The sequence below is a fragment of the Corvus cornix genome, chromosome 19 (assembly GCF_000738735.6).
Source record: "Corvus cornix cornix isolate S_Up_H32 chromosome 19, ASM73873v5, whole genome shotgun sequence".
Lineage (NCBI taxonomy): Eukaryota > Metazoa > Chordata > Aves > Passeriformes > Corvidae > Corvus > Corvus cornix.
In genome coordinates this window covers 4748672-4761617 of record NC_046348.1, presented here as the reverse complement: position 1 = coordinate 4761617, position 12946 = coordinate 4748672, and the positions used below count along the sequence as shown (strand labels likewise).

At 41.6% G+C, this 12946-nt stretch overlaps 1 protein-coding gene across 1 annotated transcript in view; it reads right to left on the bottom strand.

Annotated features, from left to right (window-relative positions):
• CUX1 (cut like homeobox 1) overlaps positions 1-12946 on the bottom strand; it is a 250222-nt gene that overhangs the window by 105419 nt on the left and 131857 nt on the right. The window contains 4 exon segments of the mRNA XM_039562956.1: positions 3912-3978; positions 4718-4794; positions 6737-6860; positions 10207-10344. Of these exon segments, the coding sequence (XP_039418890.1) occupies positions 3912-3978; positions 4718-4794; positions 6737-6860; positions 10207-10344 (406 nt within the window).

The window sequence follows — 12946 nt, the reverse complement described above, 5'->3', positions numbered from 1 at the left end:
CAGGTCTGTTTGAAAATGCGGAAGAGGAGCATCGTTTACCCCAAAGAGCCAAAAACCACAGGCATCTCCTTCTGTTCCCATTGTCCTCCTGTGTCATCCTTAGCTGTGCTGCCAAAAAAAATAATAATCAGTCTGATCTATGGAAGGACAACAATTCTCTGCTCATATACTGGAGGCAAAATGTTTTTCTACAAGTTATTGAAAGTAGCTGTGTTTGGATGACTGCTTCAGTAAATACGAAAAGCTCCTTCTCTGTTGCATTCCTGTGCTACTTTTAGAAGGACAAAAAGGCTGAATCTTACAGAAAATCCACTGGTAACAAAACTGGTGGTGGCAGAGCTGCTTAGACTGACATCCTTAACCTAAACATTTTCTGGTTTGTGTTGTTTATGAAGGGTTTTTATTGCAGAACAGGGTGGGGGAGTGGGCAGTACCCCAAATACTCACAAGACTACTTAAAGCTGACTGGTGAAAATGCAGCATTTCAGTGAAATCCGATATTTTCTTTCATCAAAGGCAAGGAGCCTCAACCCACATGTTAACAGTAATGTAACAAGCCTACTGTATGTGCTGCAACCCAAGGTCCTTTTCCAATTAGAATTCATTTAGGTTAGGGGAGAGCAGGGGTCGGAGCAAAGAGGTGGCTCTGGAATTGATCTAAAACTGGAATCCCACCATTCAGGCTGGGAGCTCAGCTGGGAATCCCAAGCACTTGCTTGGATTCTGCAGCAAACCAGAAGAGCACTGTTAGAGAGAACAGTTTGTCCCTGGAAAATGGAGGAAATGTATACAGAATGTTTCTTTTTCTACAAAGAAAGAAAGAAAGAAAGAAAGAAGCCTGTTGCACTAGGGTAAAAAAAAAACAACCCCAACATTCTTTAATTTTGCTGAAACTCAAGCCTGAGTTTGCTTTTCAGTGCCAGGTCTGACAGAATCTCCAGATCAAACTCATTAGTGTTGGTTAAATCCAGGTTTGCTGATAGGAATGTGTGGGACAGCAAACCAGTGTCAGGCCTCGAGAGAGGATGTGCCTCTTTAATTGAAAACGGCAGAGTAATCATTCATTTATTTAACCCAGAGATGATTATAATCTGAAAACCTTGAAATCCTCTTACACAACAACTGTTTTGGCAAGCCCCTCTGTGTTCCAACAAATATTAAACTGTGCTTGCCATTTGTCTAAGGAATCTTGTATTAATAAACATGAAGAAGAACACTTTTACCTCCCACACTCAATGACAGAAGAAAACAAAGACCAGCTGTATTCATCAATGGATCCTTGTTCTGCACATAAAGGCTAATTACATTTTACTTCAAGCCTACACATGGAAAACTTTGCTCCTGCCATCTTGTCAAAGGCAGCTTCTGATATTCCAGCTGACAGACTGCAATGACTGCACATAATAAACTTCTTTTTGTCATTAACACCTTCAGCGCCCAGCCCGGGGCTCTGCTGGGGCTCAGGGAAGGGGCAGGGGCAGCACACACCCACCTGCTGGGAATTTTGTACATGGGGATGACAGAATTGGACTGGAAATTTTAATTCCAGCTGCTGATCTCATCTGAAGGTGCCTGGCTGTGCATCTGTCCCTCCCTTCGCATGTAGAGTACTTTGAACGGGACATTGTGAAAAGATAAAACAAACAAGTTGACAGAATGATTCCCAACTTTTCAGATCACCACAACTGCTCTCCAGGATAAAATCCAGACTCCTTAAAGCTGATAATGAAGACTTCCCACTCTGTATTTCTTTTGCTTCTTGGGGATTTTTTCTTGTTTGAAAGATTTTCAAAGTTTCAAGTAGTTGAAAGACAGCTTTATTCTGAGACTGAAAATCTTAAAAGCACTGTTAGCTTTAAAAAATTGACAATTATCTGTTTTTTTCCTGAAGGCACTCCAATTCATCTGCATCAAATAAGCGTCTGTAAAACTAACAATTCTGGCCTGAGATAAAAATCACATGTTTTTAAAACATAAAATTAAAATTGGCAATACAAGTAGCTTTTCAGACTTAGATCAAAAGAGGGTTTCTCTTAAGAAAAGAATCAAACTGTCTTTCACCCTTTTTATTGGTGTTTTTTCAGCCTTTCTCCCAGCTTTTACAATTAAAATAGATGACTCAATTTCACTGTCTACATTCAGTTCTCTTTTCATGTTCTTCTAGATTTCCATATTGCAAAATTTGGGCTACAAATGCTACAGACGACTGTTGTTATGCAAGAACTATTCCTGCCATAAATATCCAAAACAATGATAAAATATTTCAGCTGTTATTAGGTCCTACAAGTTTGTTTTCACAGTACATTAGTCTGGGAGATAAAGTACAAGCTTAATGTCTGCTTCAGGATTCAGCTCCATGACCACTATATTCCAGACCCAGCCTTCATAATCATTCTGCTACAGAACACAATAAACTTCTTGTTACTGCAGATGCTACTAATTTCATGTAATTCTATATAAATTAGGTAAGAGTCATTCTCAAGATCATATAAAAAAGAAATATTTCTGTGTGAATCTCCCTGAAAGAATGGAACTAGAAATGCAAACAAATCTTTTGGAGAACAGATTTTGCTCAGTGTAAGATAAATTACAGCACTTAGGGAACCAGTATTAAAAAATGAAGCACTCTGCAAATAAACACATTAAAAAGGGTGAGGGGTTATTAGGTTCAGTGCCTACAACCACTGATCTCTGCCTGTTCCCCCAGAAGCAACTGCAAGATGAAGTAACAGCAACAATATCAGTTATGTACAGGAAAAAACAAAGGCAATCTGCAGGAATTTAAGGCTCCATCTGAACCAGCATTTGTTTACATCCCTCAGAGAGGGAGGAATCAATGAGGGAACAAAAGTACTTTTGATCCCCCTACACTAAACTCATCCTACAAGGAGCTCAAAGGAAACTGGACTCCCAGAGCCAGATCAAAATTCACCTGAAAGATTATCCTGAAGGATGTAAAAGGTGTTTGAACTCCAAGTGCTGATTGTTAACTACCACGGGCTCCATTTGGTGAGCTCTGGGTTCCTCAGGGGGGGGAATCAGATCCTCAGCAGGCACAGAACCACGGGGTGAGAAATTTAGAATTGGTGCCAGTTTGACTGGTTTTTAACCCTGGGCAGTGGGCACAGGGAGGTGACACTGAGCCCCAGCCCTTCCCTTGCAGTATCCCAGCCATCTGAAACGGCTGCTTCGTTCCCATCCCATTTCCAGACATTGAAATGACTCTTTGTGCTTAATCCCGCTGATCATGAGAATTCCTTCTCATTATTAACTTTCCTTAAATATGAAGGGTTCAAAGGAAACCAGCAGCAGTCTGTCTCTTTTGTTGTTCCCTGCCCTAATTGTTAATAAAACCAGAGGATAATTGGAAACAGTAGCTATTAAGAAGACAAGAAGATATATTTTTAAGACTACCTTCATGTTCTGCTTGAAAACAAGGAAAATCTGCCCAAAATGCTGCTTTTGCTAATTAGGGGTGAACCTGGCAGAGCAAGGACTACTACCCCAAAAGCAGAAAGAACCAGGGTGCCTAAGAGTCAGAAATCCTTTACTAAATGAAGCTTTGTTTTCACTCAGATGGGAAGATCACAGTAAAAATACCTTATTTCTCAAACCGACCTATTTCTAAATAAAATACAAGAGATACGCAGAGTAAGAGATACGCAGATGAAGCACCTGAGAATGGAACCAGGAATGCAGCAGCGTGTGTGCCAGGAGAAGTGTCTTGTTGGGGGGAAGAAAATATGAAAACTAATAATCTCTCCATAGGAAGCCAAATTATGACCATGTTTTCCAAAAAACCTGGATGCCTGAACCTCCCTCGTCTCATCTCTCTCCAACAGACAGACGCAAAACAAAAAAATCAGTGATACCCTGAAGGAAGACATAGAAAGAAAACAGGGAAATCTTACTTTGCAGTAGTTTCTTCATCATATTTTGTTTTCAGATCAAATAGTTCTGTCCTGGTTTTTTCCAAGGCTAAAAGGCATAAACATGAAGCATTACAGTACTGAAATAGCAGTGTTCAGTCATAAATAAGGCAGTACATCTCCTGATGAAAAAAAATAAAGCTGTACACCTCCTTAGCTTTATCTTTCTACCTAGGTAAACCATTATGGCTTAGAAAAAACCATAGGGTTTGGACTTTTTTCACAATTTCTTACAGTATTTCTGTCACATTACAAAAATTCCCAGTTTCTGCTTAACCAAGCCACACATTATTAGTTTCTTATTAACTGGCTAAACTGCTTATTCCCTTGAAATACTTATTGCAATAGTTCAGGGAATAAAATTTCTTCTGTTCTCATAGTAAACAAAGCCGAATGTGTCCCGATCTGGAATTTTGAAGCATGCAGAGATGAAAACTCATGGCAAGTCATAGCAACGGGCAAGAAACAGGGTTCACACTGATCACTACAGATATTTATCAGTTTGGAAATGTGTGGAACCAGAAGACATGTAGATGGTAAGTGCCACGCCCTGCTGTAGTTTCAGGGGTGCTCAGATTCCGTGTGTGCTCCGTGGCCTTGTCCCTGTATTTGCCAATGACTGGCTGCCACAGGAGCATTTGCTCTGATTCACAAAGCACATTTGAGCTCTGCTGGACCTCCCTGCCCTCCAAGAGCTGCTTCGCACCCAGTCCTGACACACCCAAAGATCCCTGTCCTCTCACCTCCCACCTGATCCCCTGGAAAAGGTCACAAAATCGACGCCAAACCTGTTTGCAAAGCTTGAACTTTGTGTTCAGCTTCCTCCAGCTTCGAGGCTGTCGACATCTGTGTCTCCTGCAATTTTCTGTGAAGGGGAGAGGAGAGGTGAGAGCAGAGCTCATGATCATGTCAAACAACTCATCTGCGCCTTACAAATTTGGAGGATGGAGCGATTAAACATCTCAACTGGAATCAGACACCTGCCAACACCACACAGGCTACGAGGTGCTTCCGTGGGACCCATACATCCTGTCACGCTGTGAGATGCTGCTCCTACTTTGTGGTCCCACTTATTAAAATTTTAACAGTGTAGCCACCTCATAACATAAGCTGTGAACATTATACAAGAGTTGACTGCTATATAAATGACAACTTCAGTGGAAGGTTTTCTTGAGCATAATTTGTTTTGGAAATGTCACACACATTGAGAAAATTGTCACCAAGCACCCTCTGTTGTACAAAGTTAGTACAAGAAGAATGATACATTTCCATTTTAGTGTCATAATGAAGGAATTTGTTGCCATAACTGATGGAGTGAATAGATGCAGCAGCTGTTTCATCAGAGCTGTAATGGGTGCCAAATGCAGCAATATTATTAGCTACTCTTTAAGAAAACACACATATTTCAAAACAAATCTCACAGTGATATTTTCTATAGAACATGAGCAAAACTTTAATATGCTCACATTTCTTACGTCCATAGGCAACATTTTCTTGTTTGTGTCAGTTAAACTCATTTTTACATCATCTGGCCATGCAGCCACTGCACTCCTTGCTTAGGGGCCAGGCTGCAGGAGTTATAAAACTCATCTTTGAAAGGAGCTGCTCCAACATCTCCCAGGAGCCGTGCTTTTTACAACTCTGCTTTTAGGATATTCTGCAGATCTCAGAATTGTGAAATGGCTTATGAAACTAGCAGCATCCTGCCTGCACTCCATAGGGTGCATAAATTTATTCTCCAACACTGCTGACCAGGTTAATAACTATTTATAGCGAGAATCATGCGTCAGTTCCCTTCATACCGAACCATATACTTTGAGACCTCAAAACCTCTCTCACACACACTTTTATTTGCATTTCACGACCTGCCATTTTGTTTTATTTTTAAGTACATTGAAATTGCAGTTGTTAAAACCACTGCTTACAAGCTGCTTATCAAAAAAGCAGCCACAGGTATTGATGAATAAAAAAAAGCTTTGCATTCACTGTAGATTCTCCCCACTCAGCCCTGAATTTAAACAAACAACCCTCCAACTAAAAAGCTCACGTGAACTGAAGGTTTTCCACGCTATGTTGAACATATTATAGCTTCAGTGTTACTGCTCCATGGGAGAAATAAATTCTCGAGGCAGGGAATGCAGCCTCAAAGAACTCCCTCTTTAGCCCTTTGGTTTTCTCCTGCCTGATTTATCTGCCCACCAACCTAAAGATTCAAACGCTCCCTGCTCATTTGCAAAAGACCAGAAATAAATCCAAAAATTTTTTTTTTAAATCAGTAATAAATAATGAAAACTCTTCTTAATTTTGGAAGATGCAAACCTTCCCAGGACAATTCAGGAAGACATCCCCTCTCTCAGCCATCCCCAGGGGAGCAGGGGTGGTGCATCCCTGGCCCAGGCTGTGGGTGCAGTGGTTGATCTCGCCCAGCTCAGGGTTGCAGAGCCTGTGCCACGGTTCTGTGACACACAGGGAATTACCCTGGCTAATGGAGACAGATTGGTGTCACAGAGGACAGCACAGCCAGGGAGGAATAAAAGCAGGTTTGCACCCTCCTGAACATGACACCCCCCCACCACAGCACGGAGAAGAGACAATCTGTCCTTGTTTCTCTTCCACACTCTCCCGATTGTTTTTCTGGGCAAAGTTGAGTATCAAATGATTCCGTGTCACACGCATAAATCGCCAGAATCACTCAATAGATGAGCTGTCTCCAGCCACCAGTCCTGGCTGGGAAGATGAAACAGAAAAATACCTCTCTCCTCCCCCCCAGCACCCAGAGCCCAACACACACACACTCACACACTCACCTCTCCTTCTCCGCAAAATCATTTTGTAACTTTTGTTCCTTTTCAAGGGCTATGTTCTCCGCTTGGTTCTTCAGGGTCTGTTCATATTCTCGGATTTTCTCCTTAAGTGCTTTTATTGTAACCTCTGCAGAAAAACAATAGGGGAAGAATGAGTTTACACAGCTCTACGTGGTTCCACAACACAAGGCTTGCTTTACCCTGTAGGCTCAGTGTGTTTTAAACTTTAGCTCTTCAACTCTGACACAAAATCAATGGATATGAGTCCCTTTGGAGACCTTTTACTCCCTAAATGTTAAATTGAACTTTAAGTGTTTAGGTTGAGAAGGATCAATGGAGTTTGCTGGAAAGCAGAGTGAAGAAGGTTCCTCTAACATGACTTTTTTTAAAAAAAATAAGGGGAAAAAAAAAAATCAATTGTAAAATATAATATCACCTTATTGACTAGCCTAAAATTAGCTCAGTGCTGAGTGAAGATTAATAAAGTCCCAGTGTAGGTTTAAGTATGCATTTACACACAGGACACTTAATTCACCTAACTGTGCTCATGCACTAAGAGGCAGCTCCACCATGGTTCATGCACAGATGCAATCTCACAGTTATTGAACACGTATCTGGGATACAGCTCTGCTCTGCTTCCCAGCTGATGAGAAACCGGGCAGTTGGGATCCAACTGCTGCATTAACAGCAGGCACTGGAGCTCTGCATGTCCCACTTGCTGTCGCTGCCTTGTCATCCACACCAGGGTTTACACACAATCATCGATTATTTTAACTTTCTGAGACACTTGCAGCCTTCCAGGGAATTTGCAGAACCTTTCCCTCAGATAAAAGAGCTCTCCTGCATTTCCCCATGCCCAGCAGTGGATGAGAGCAGATGCAGAAACCTGCAGAGCTACAGCTCAGCATCTCCTTACGTGCCCCGATCTGTTCCTACGTGAAAGCCCTGTGATCCCACCCACAGGAAAGGACTGAATCCTTATAGGGCTCAGAAGAGGAAAAGCAGGACATTCACCAGAGTATGCTTTGTAACAATAATGGAATTTGGAAAAAGCCTTGGACTGCCAGAAGACTCAAAGCAACAACATGGTTCAGAGTACTCACACTGGGATGCAGGGGGGGGGGGTTTAAAGACATCAGCTTATTAACAGATGCCATTAATAATGCTTGAGGATAAAATAAAAACTTTTGGTCATGAAAAGTTTCATAGTCTGCAGAAACATCCTAGGAAGACAAACCTTAATATGAAAAATAAACCCTATGGGCTTGGGGGAAAAAACCCTCAACAATATCACACAAACCTACACGCAATCCTTTCAAAATCCCGATGCTGAGAGTTGAGCAGGGAGCTGTGAAGCAGACAGGAGGTAGCTGGTGACATGATCTGCTGTCTGGGCACCACCAAAGGCAGCTTGGGCCACTGTGACCACAAAAAAGGCAGGGGGAGAGTGGTAAAAATGCTTGCCAGCAAAGCAGCTGCCTCTGCCTGAAGGAGCAGGATTTTGCTGGCTGTGCAGAAATCAGCTGAGGCTCATTACTGAGTAACAGGCCGTGAAAAGGACACGTCACTTCTTTTTTTTCTTAAGCAAAGGGAAATTCTTCCCTGAGATCCGGGAAGTCATACAAATCCTGATCTCTTCCTGAATAAGCAAAGGATGATCCTTCACACAGACAACGGGCAAAGGGTGCTGCACTCTCTCCTGGGGACACCTCTGCTCCAGGTGTTTCCAGATATAAATCTGCAAAAATATTCTGGTATATGGAGAAGCAGAGAGCAAAATAATCCCATGGAAACGCACATAATTGCATCTTGACTACATTTCAATGTCTAATTTTAAAAGAAAACAAAACTACAAAAACGAATGCAAGAAGTGCACAAATATGGGGAAAAATGTAACTGTTGTAATAAAATCTGATTTTATCTTTAAGCACCTAACAATAGATGTGCTGGACAAGTACAGCTGAATCCTCTACACTGCTTGAAGCACTAAGTGCCTTCTTCAGTGCTCAGGTCAGCTACAGCTTGTCAGGCACTGCCATTTATACCAGTTTTGGAAGAAGTTCTTACAGGCACCGTAGAGCTCATACCAGCCCTCCAAACAAAGAGATTAACTGATCAAAGCACCCTTAGCTAACAACAGCCTTTTCCCTGGATAGCTTATTAATCCCTGTTTGAAACAGAGAGTAAAACTACTGCACTGGAGTGAAAAACACCACAAAGGCTACAGTGGGAAAATGGAAAGGAAGTTCCAGCACACCAGGGAAAATAAAAAATGCCAGTTTATGAGTGGTTGTAGCAAAAAACTCTACAAGTCAAGAGCTTTTCCACTTTGTGGGATGAACCCCCATGTCATACTGGATGCACAGCCTCAGGAAAACTCTGCACAGTGAACTGCAATGATTGTACATTTCCAGCAAAAAATACAGTCTTGTTTAGAGCATTTACAGTTCCAACGTGACACCTCCTGCAGTCCAGCCCAAGTCCTAGTGTGCTGATACCTGTCCTCCCCAGGGGTCACACCCTCTACATTGAAACAAAATATAATTTCAAAATATGTAACTGCGTAGATGTTCCCTCAGCAAAAAATGAGATTTAACAAAACCAACTTAGTTGCTAACACAGCTTTCAATCGTTACTTGGGTGCAACAGCTCCATAATATAAAAAATAAAATCTCCACTTTTCCAAATGCCAAGACAATTTACCTTTCCACCATCCAGAACTGGGCATTAACAATGGAAATGGAAAGTCCCATGGATAGACAACTAGGTGTACAGCTGAGAAAATTCTGTTTCCTGGTGCAGGAAACTTTATTCTGAACCACAAGATAACTTGAGCAGTCTTAAAACCAACAGGCTTTAAATCTCATTGAGATTTTCATGTACTTTAGTCTTAAAACTTATTAAAACTTAAATAATTTAACAGTAATAGCTTGTATTTACATTGCTCTATCGATAGTCTCTAGAGTAAAAATAAAGTGCATATGCTGAATGTACTCCAGTAGTACACTTAGATAAGGAAAAACAGTACAGAAAAAGTTCCATTTTGTACAGATTCATATGTGGGTATAAAATACTGAATTTTTGTTTTTGTCTGTGCAAGCTGCACATCCTTCAAGTACCAACACCCACGTTCAGCTTGATGTCAGTACCAGCACTGCCTCTCATAAAATGTCACAAATAACGTCAGTCAGGTGTAATTTTCAGTGCTGAAGGCTACAACCAAATATGCAGAATAACAGCCCCATCCTCTGACTTGGTGCTACAGTAAATGAAACTTTTAAAGAAATCCAAAGAGTCTGCCCAAAGCCATATCTCCACACACAAATACAGAAGTGGCTCTAATAGACTATTTTACTTTTTATACTGAATTTCAATGCTACTGTCACCTCCACCTCTAAGAAATAAAATTGAATTCAATCCCTGTCTTCAAATTTCAGTGTGCATTAAAAGCTGATAAAATGGTTGCAACCTACCCTGATTTTTCACCTCGGCGAACTCTTTATTGTATTCCTCCAGAGTTTCCCTAAGTTTCTGGTTTTCTGTTTCAATATCGTGCATACGTTGAACCTTCAGCTGAAGCTGCTGTCCTAAATCCAAGGCTGGAACCGGATCTGAAAAAGAAACAGTAAAACAAAATGTAACAGGAACACTTCTGCGACCCAAGCAGCTCAGAACACAAGTGTCCTTTTTTCTCCAGTTTGGTGCCAGCAGGGCCCTACCTTGAGTTATTAGACCTGTACATTCCTCACATCATATATCCTGCAAACTTCAAAAAACCAGAAATATTTCATTCTATCTATGTTCCCTTTAAATTCAGAGCCAGACTGAGAGGGCTGGGGGTGTTCACCTGGAGAAGAAAAAGCTCTGGGGAGACCTTAGAGCCCCTTCCAGTGCCTAAAGGGGCTCCAAGAGAGCTGGAGAGGGACTTTGGACAAGGACCTGGAGTGACAGGACAAGGGGGAATGACTTCCCACTGCAAGAGGGCAGGGTTAGATGGGATATTGGGAAAAAATTCTTGGCTGTGAGGGCGGTGAAGTCAGCACAGGGTGCCTTGGTTGTGGCTGCCCCATCCCTGGCAGTGTCCAAGGCCAGGCTGGATGGGGCTTGGAGCAACCAGGGACAGTGCAAGGTGTCCCTTCCCATGGCAGGGGGTGGAATTGGATGAGTTTTAAGGTCCCTTCCAACCCAAACCATTCTGTGATTCCATGAAATTTGGACATGGCTTCTTCATCCTGGCACTAATCCACAGGACAGTGTTACTGGGTGCAGACAGCCACGATACAAAGAGAGTTTTAAGTGCCACATTTTTTATTGCAAAACGAGAATTTTTGGGTGAAAAGCAATCAAACTGCACAGCTCACTGACAGCTACTGTCCCTCACAGGCCTCTGCTTGTGCAGGAGTGAATTTCCAAAGCAAACTGTGCCCTCCTGCACAACAGAGCTCAAACAGGTTCTGTGACCATGAAGATCTGGGTGGTACTTTTTCTAATTGACAGATCAATAATAATCAGAAACGTTGTGTGGATGTAATTAACTCCACAAACCTTGGGTTTGGATCTCTCTTTTTCTTACACTATTAATCAATGTCCTCTCAGTATTACCTCTCTGATGTTCATCCCCTTCTGGTAAAGAGGGTTCTCAGCACACACCTGACATGTGCACGTGTGATTTATTCTGGGACTTCTTCCCAGTCAGGATAGGAAAACTCCAGAGTGTGATGGACTTATAAAAGATTATTGAATATATTTCTGCTATGGGCGCCAGCATCTCTTGTGAAATGGCTGCAAAGATTTAGTCTCCTGTTGAGGAATGCTAAACACCAAACTCAGTGGATCAACAACAGTATATATTAGGGAGTTCACTTAATTTTCAACCACCACAGTCATTAATTTTTCAGACCACCCTCAGTTCCAGTCTCTGGAAACACATAATAAGTCTATTGTACCTCTGTTAACACATTAAGCATGAGCCTGTGTGTTTTTTCAATATGCCAGCGTTGTTGCATAGTTTATAGAAGAATAGCACTGGGTTATGTTGAGCTCAGAGACATTCTAAGTAGCAGCCTGCTGCATTTTGTTACTCGGGTTCTTCAACAGCTTATGGCATTACCCTGTTCATAATACAAAATCTAGGTTGCTTGTCATCTGTTCTCTCTACATACATAGTTTATGACTACATAGCTTTTTCATTTATGCTTTTTAGGCCAAATACTTTTCGTTATTATTATCTGTATTAAAATATTTATAATAAATCAAACTTAAAATGTTATTGTGGCAGAGACAGTGGGGGTACAGGTAAGGAATTAAATAGAGAGCTGCAGTGGCAGCAGTAGCACGAGCTGAAGGCTCTGCAGTATTTATGTATGGTCCAATTACGGTGTGGGCTGTCACAACATCCCCCTGCTCCCAGGGAGGTCCGCGACCTTCCTCCGCAAGGAGCGTTTTGTCACACTCCTGCAGCTCAGCATTCCCCCAAAGAGCCAGCCCGGGACATTCATCTGCTGAGCACAAAGAAAGGCTGGATTGTCTCGCTCTGGCCACGTCTTAAATTGTTACAGGAACCTCGAATCCTATCGGGCTCGGGGATCTTAAGCTTCAGCTACGGGTATTTCTATGAAATAAAGTGCCATGATGAAAGAAACTGAACTTGGCAAAATTGTGGGTGCACTTTTCCCCACCCTCATTTTAACAAGCCCGTTGTAAAAAGCCGGGACACGCACAAGAGGTATTTTGCTCCTAATATACAGGGCTTTTTATATTGAAATCAGTAAAGAATTATAAGACAAAAATAACATGGGCATTATAAGGTGAATAATGACTAAACCTTTAGTCAAATTTGCAATCCCTGAGAAGCTTTATGTACAAAATGAAAATGCTTGCAATCTCATAATTATTCATCAGGACATGTATATTTAATTTAGCTCTATTAAAGGTTAATGTTCAAGTAGCAAAACAGTGGCAGAACAAACAAAATGTAAAAAAAGTCTCCGTGCATTAAACTTCCAACTTCACTAGAGCTTATTTGAAGGACTAATGGCCTGCAGCCACTAAATGCTGCCGGAGGACATGTAAAAAAACCCACGGGTGAGGCACCTCTTAGACTTAATTTTTATAAACTGCATTAAAGAAAACTAATCATTGTATGATAATAAAATGACCAACCAAGACATTCTGGGCAGAGAAAAATCATTTCTCATGGCAAGCTCCAACATG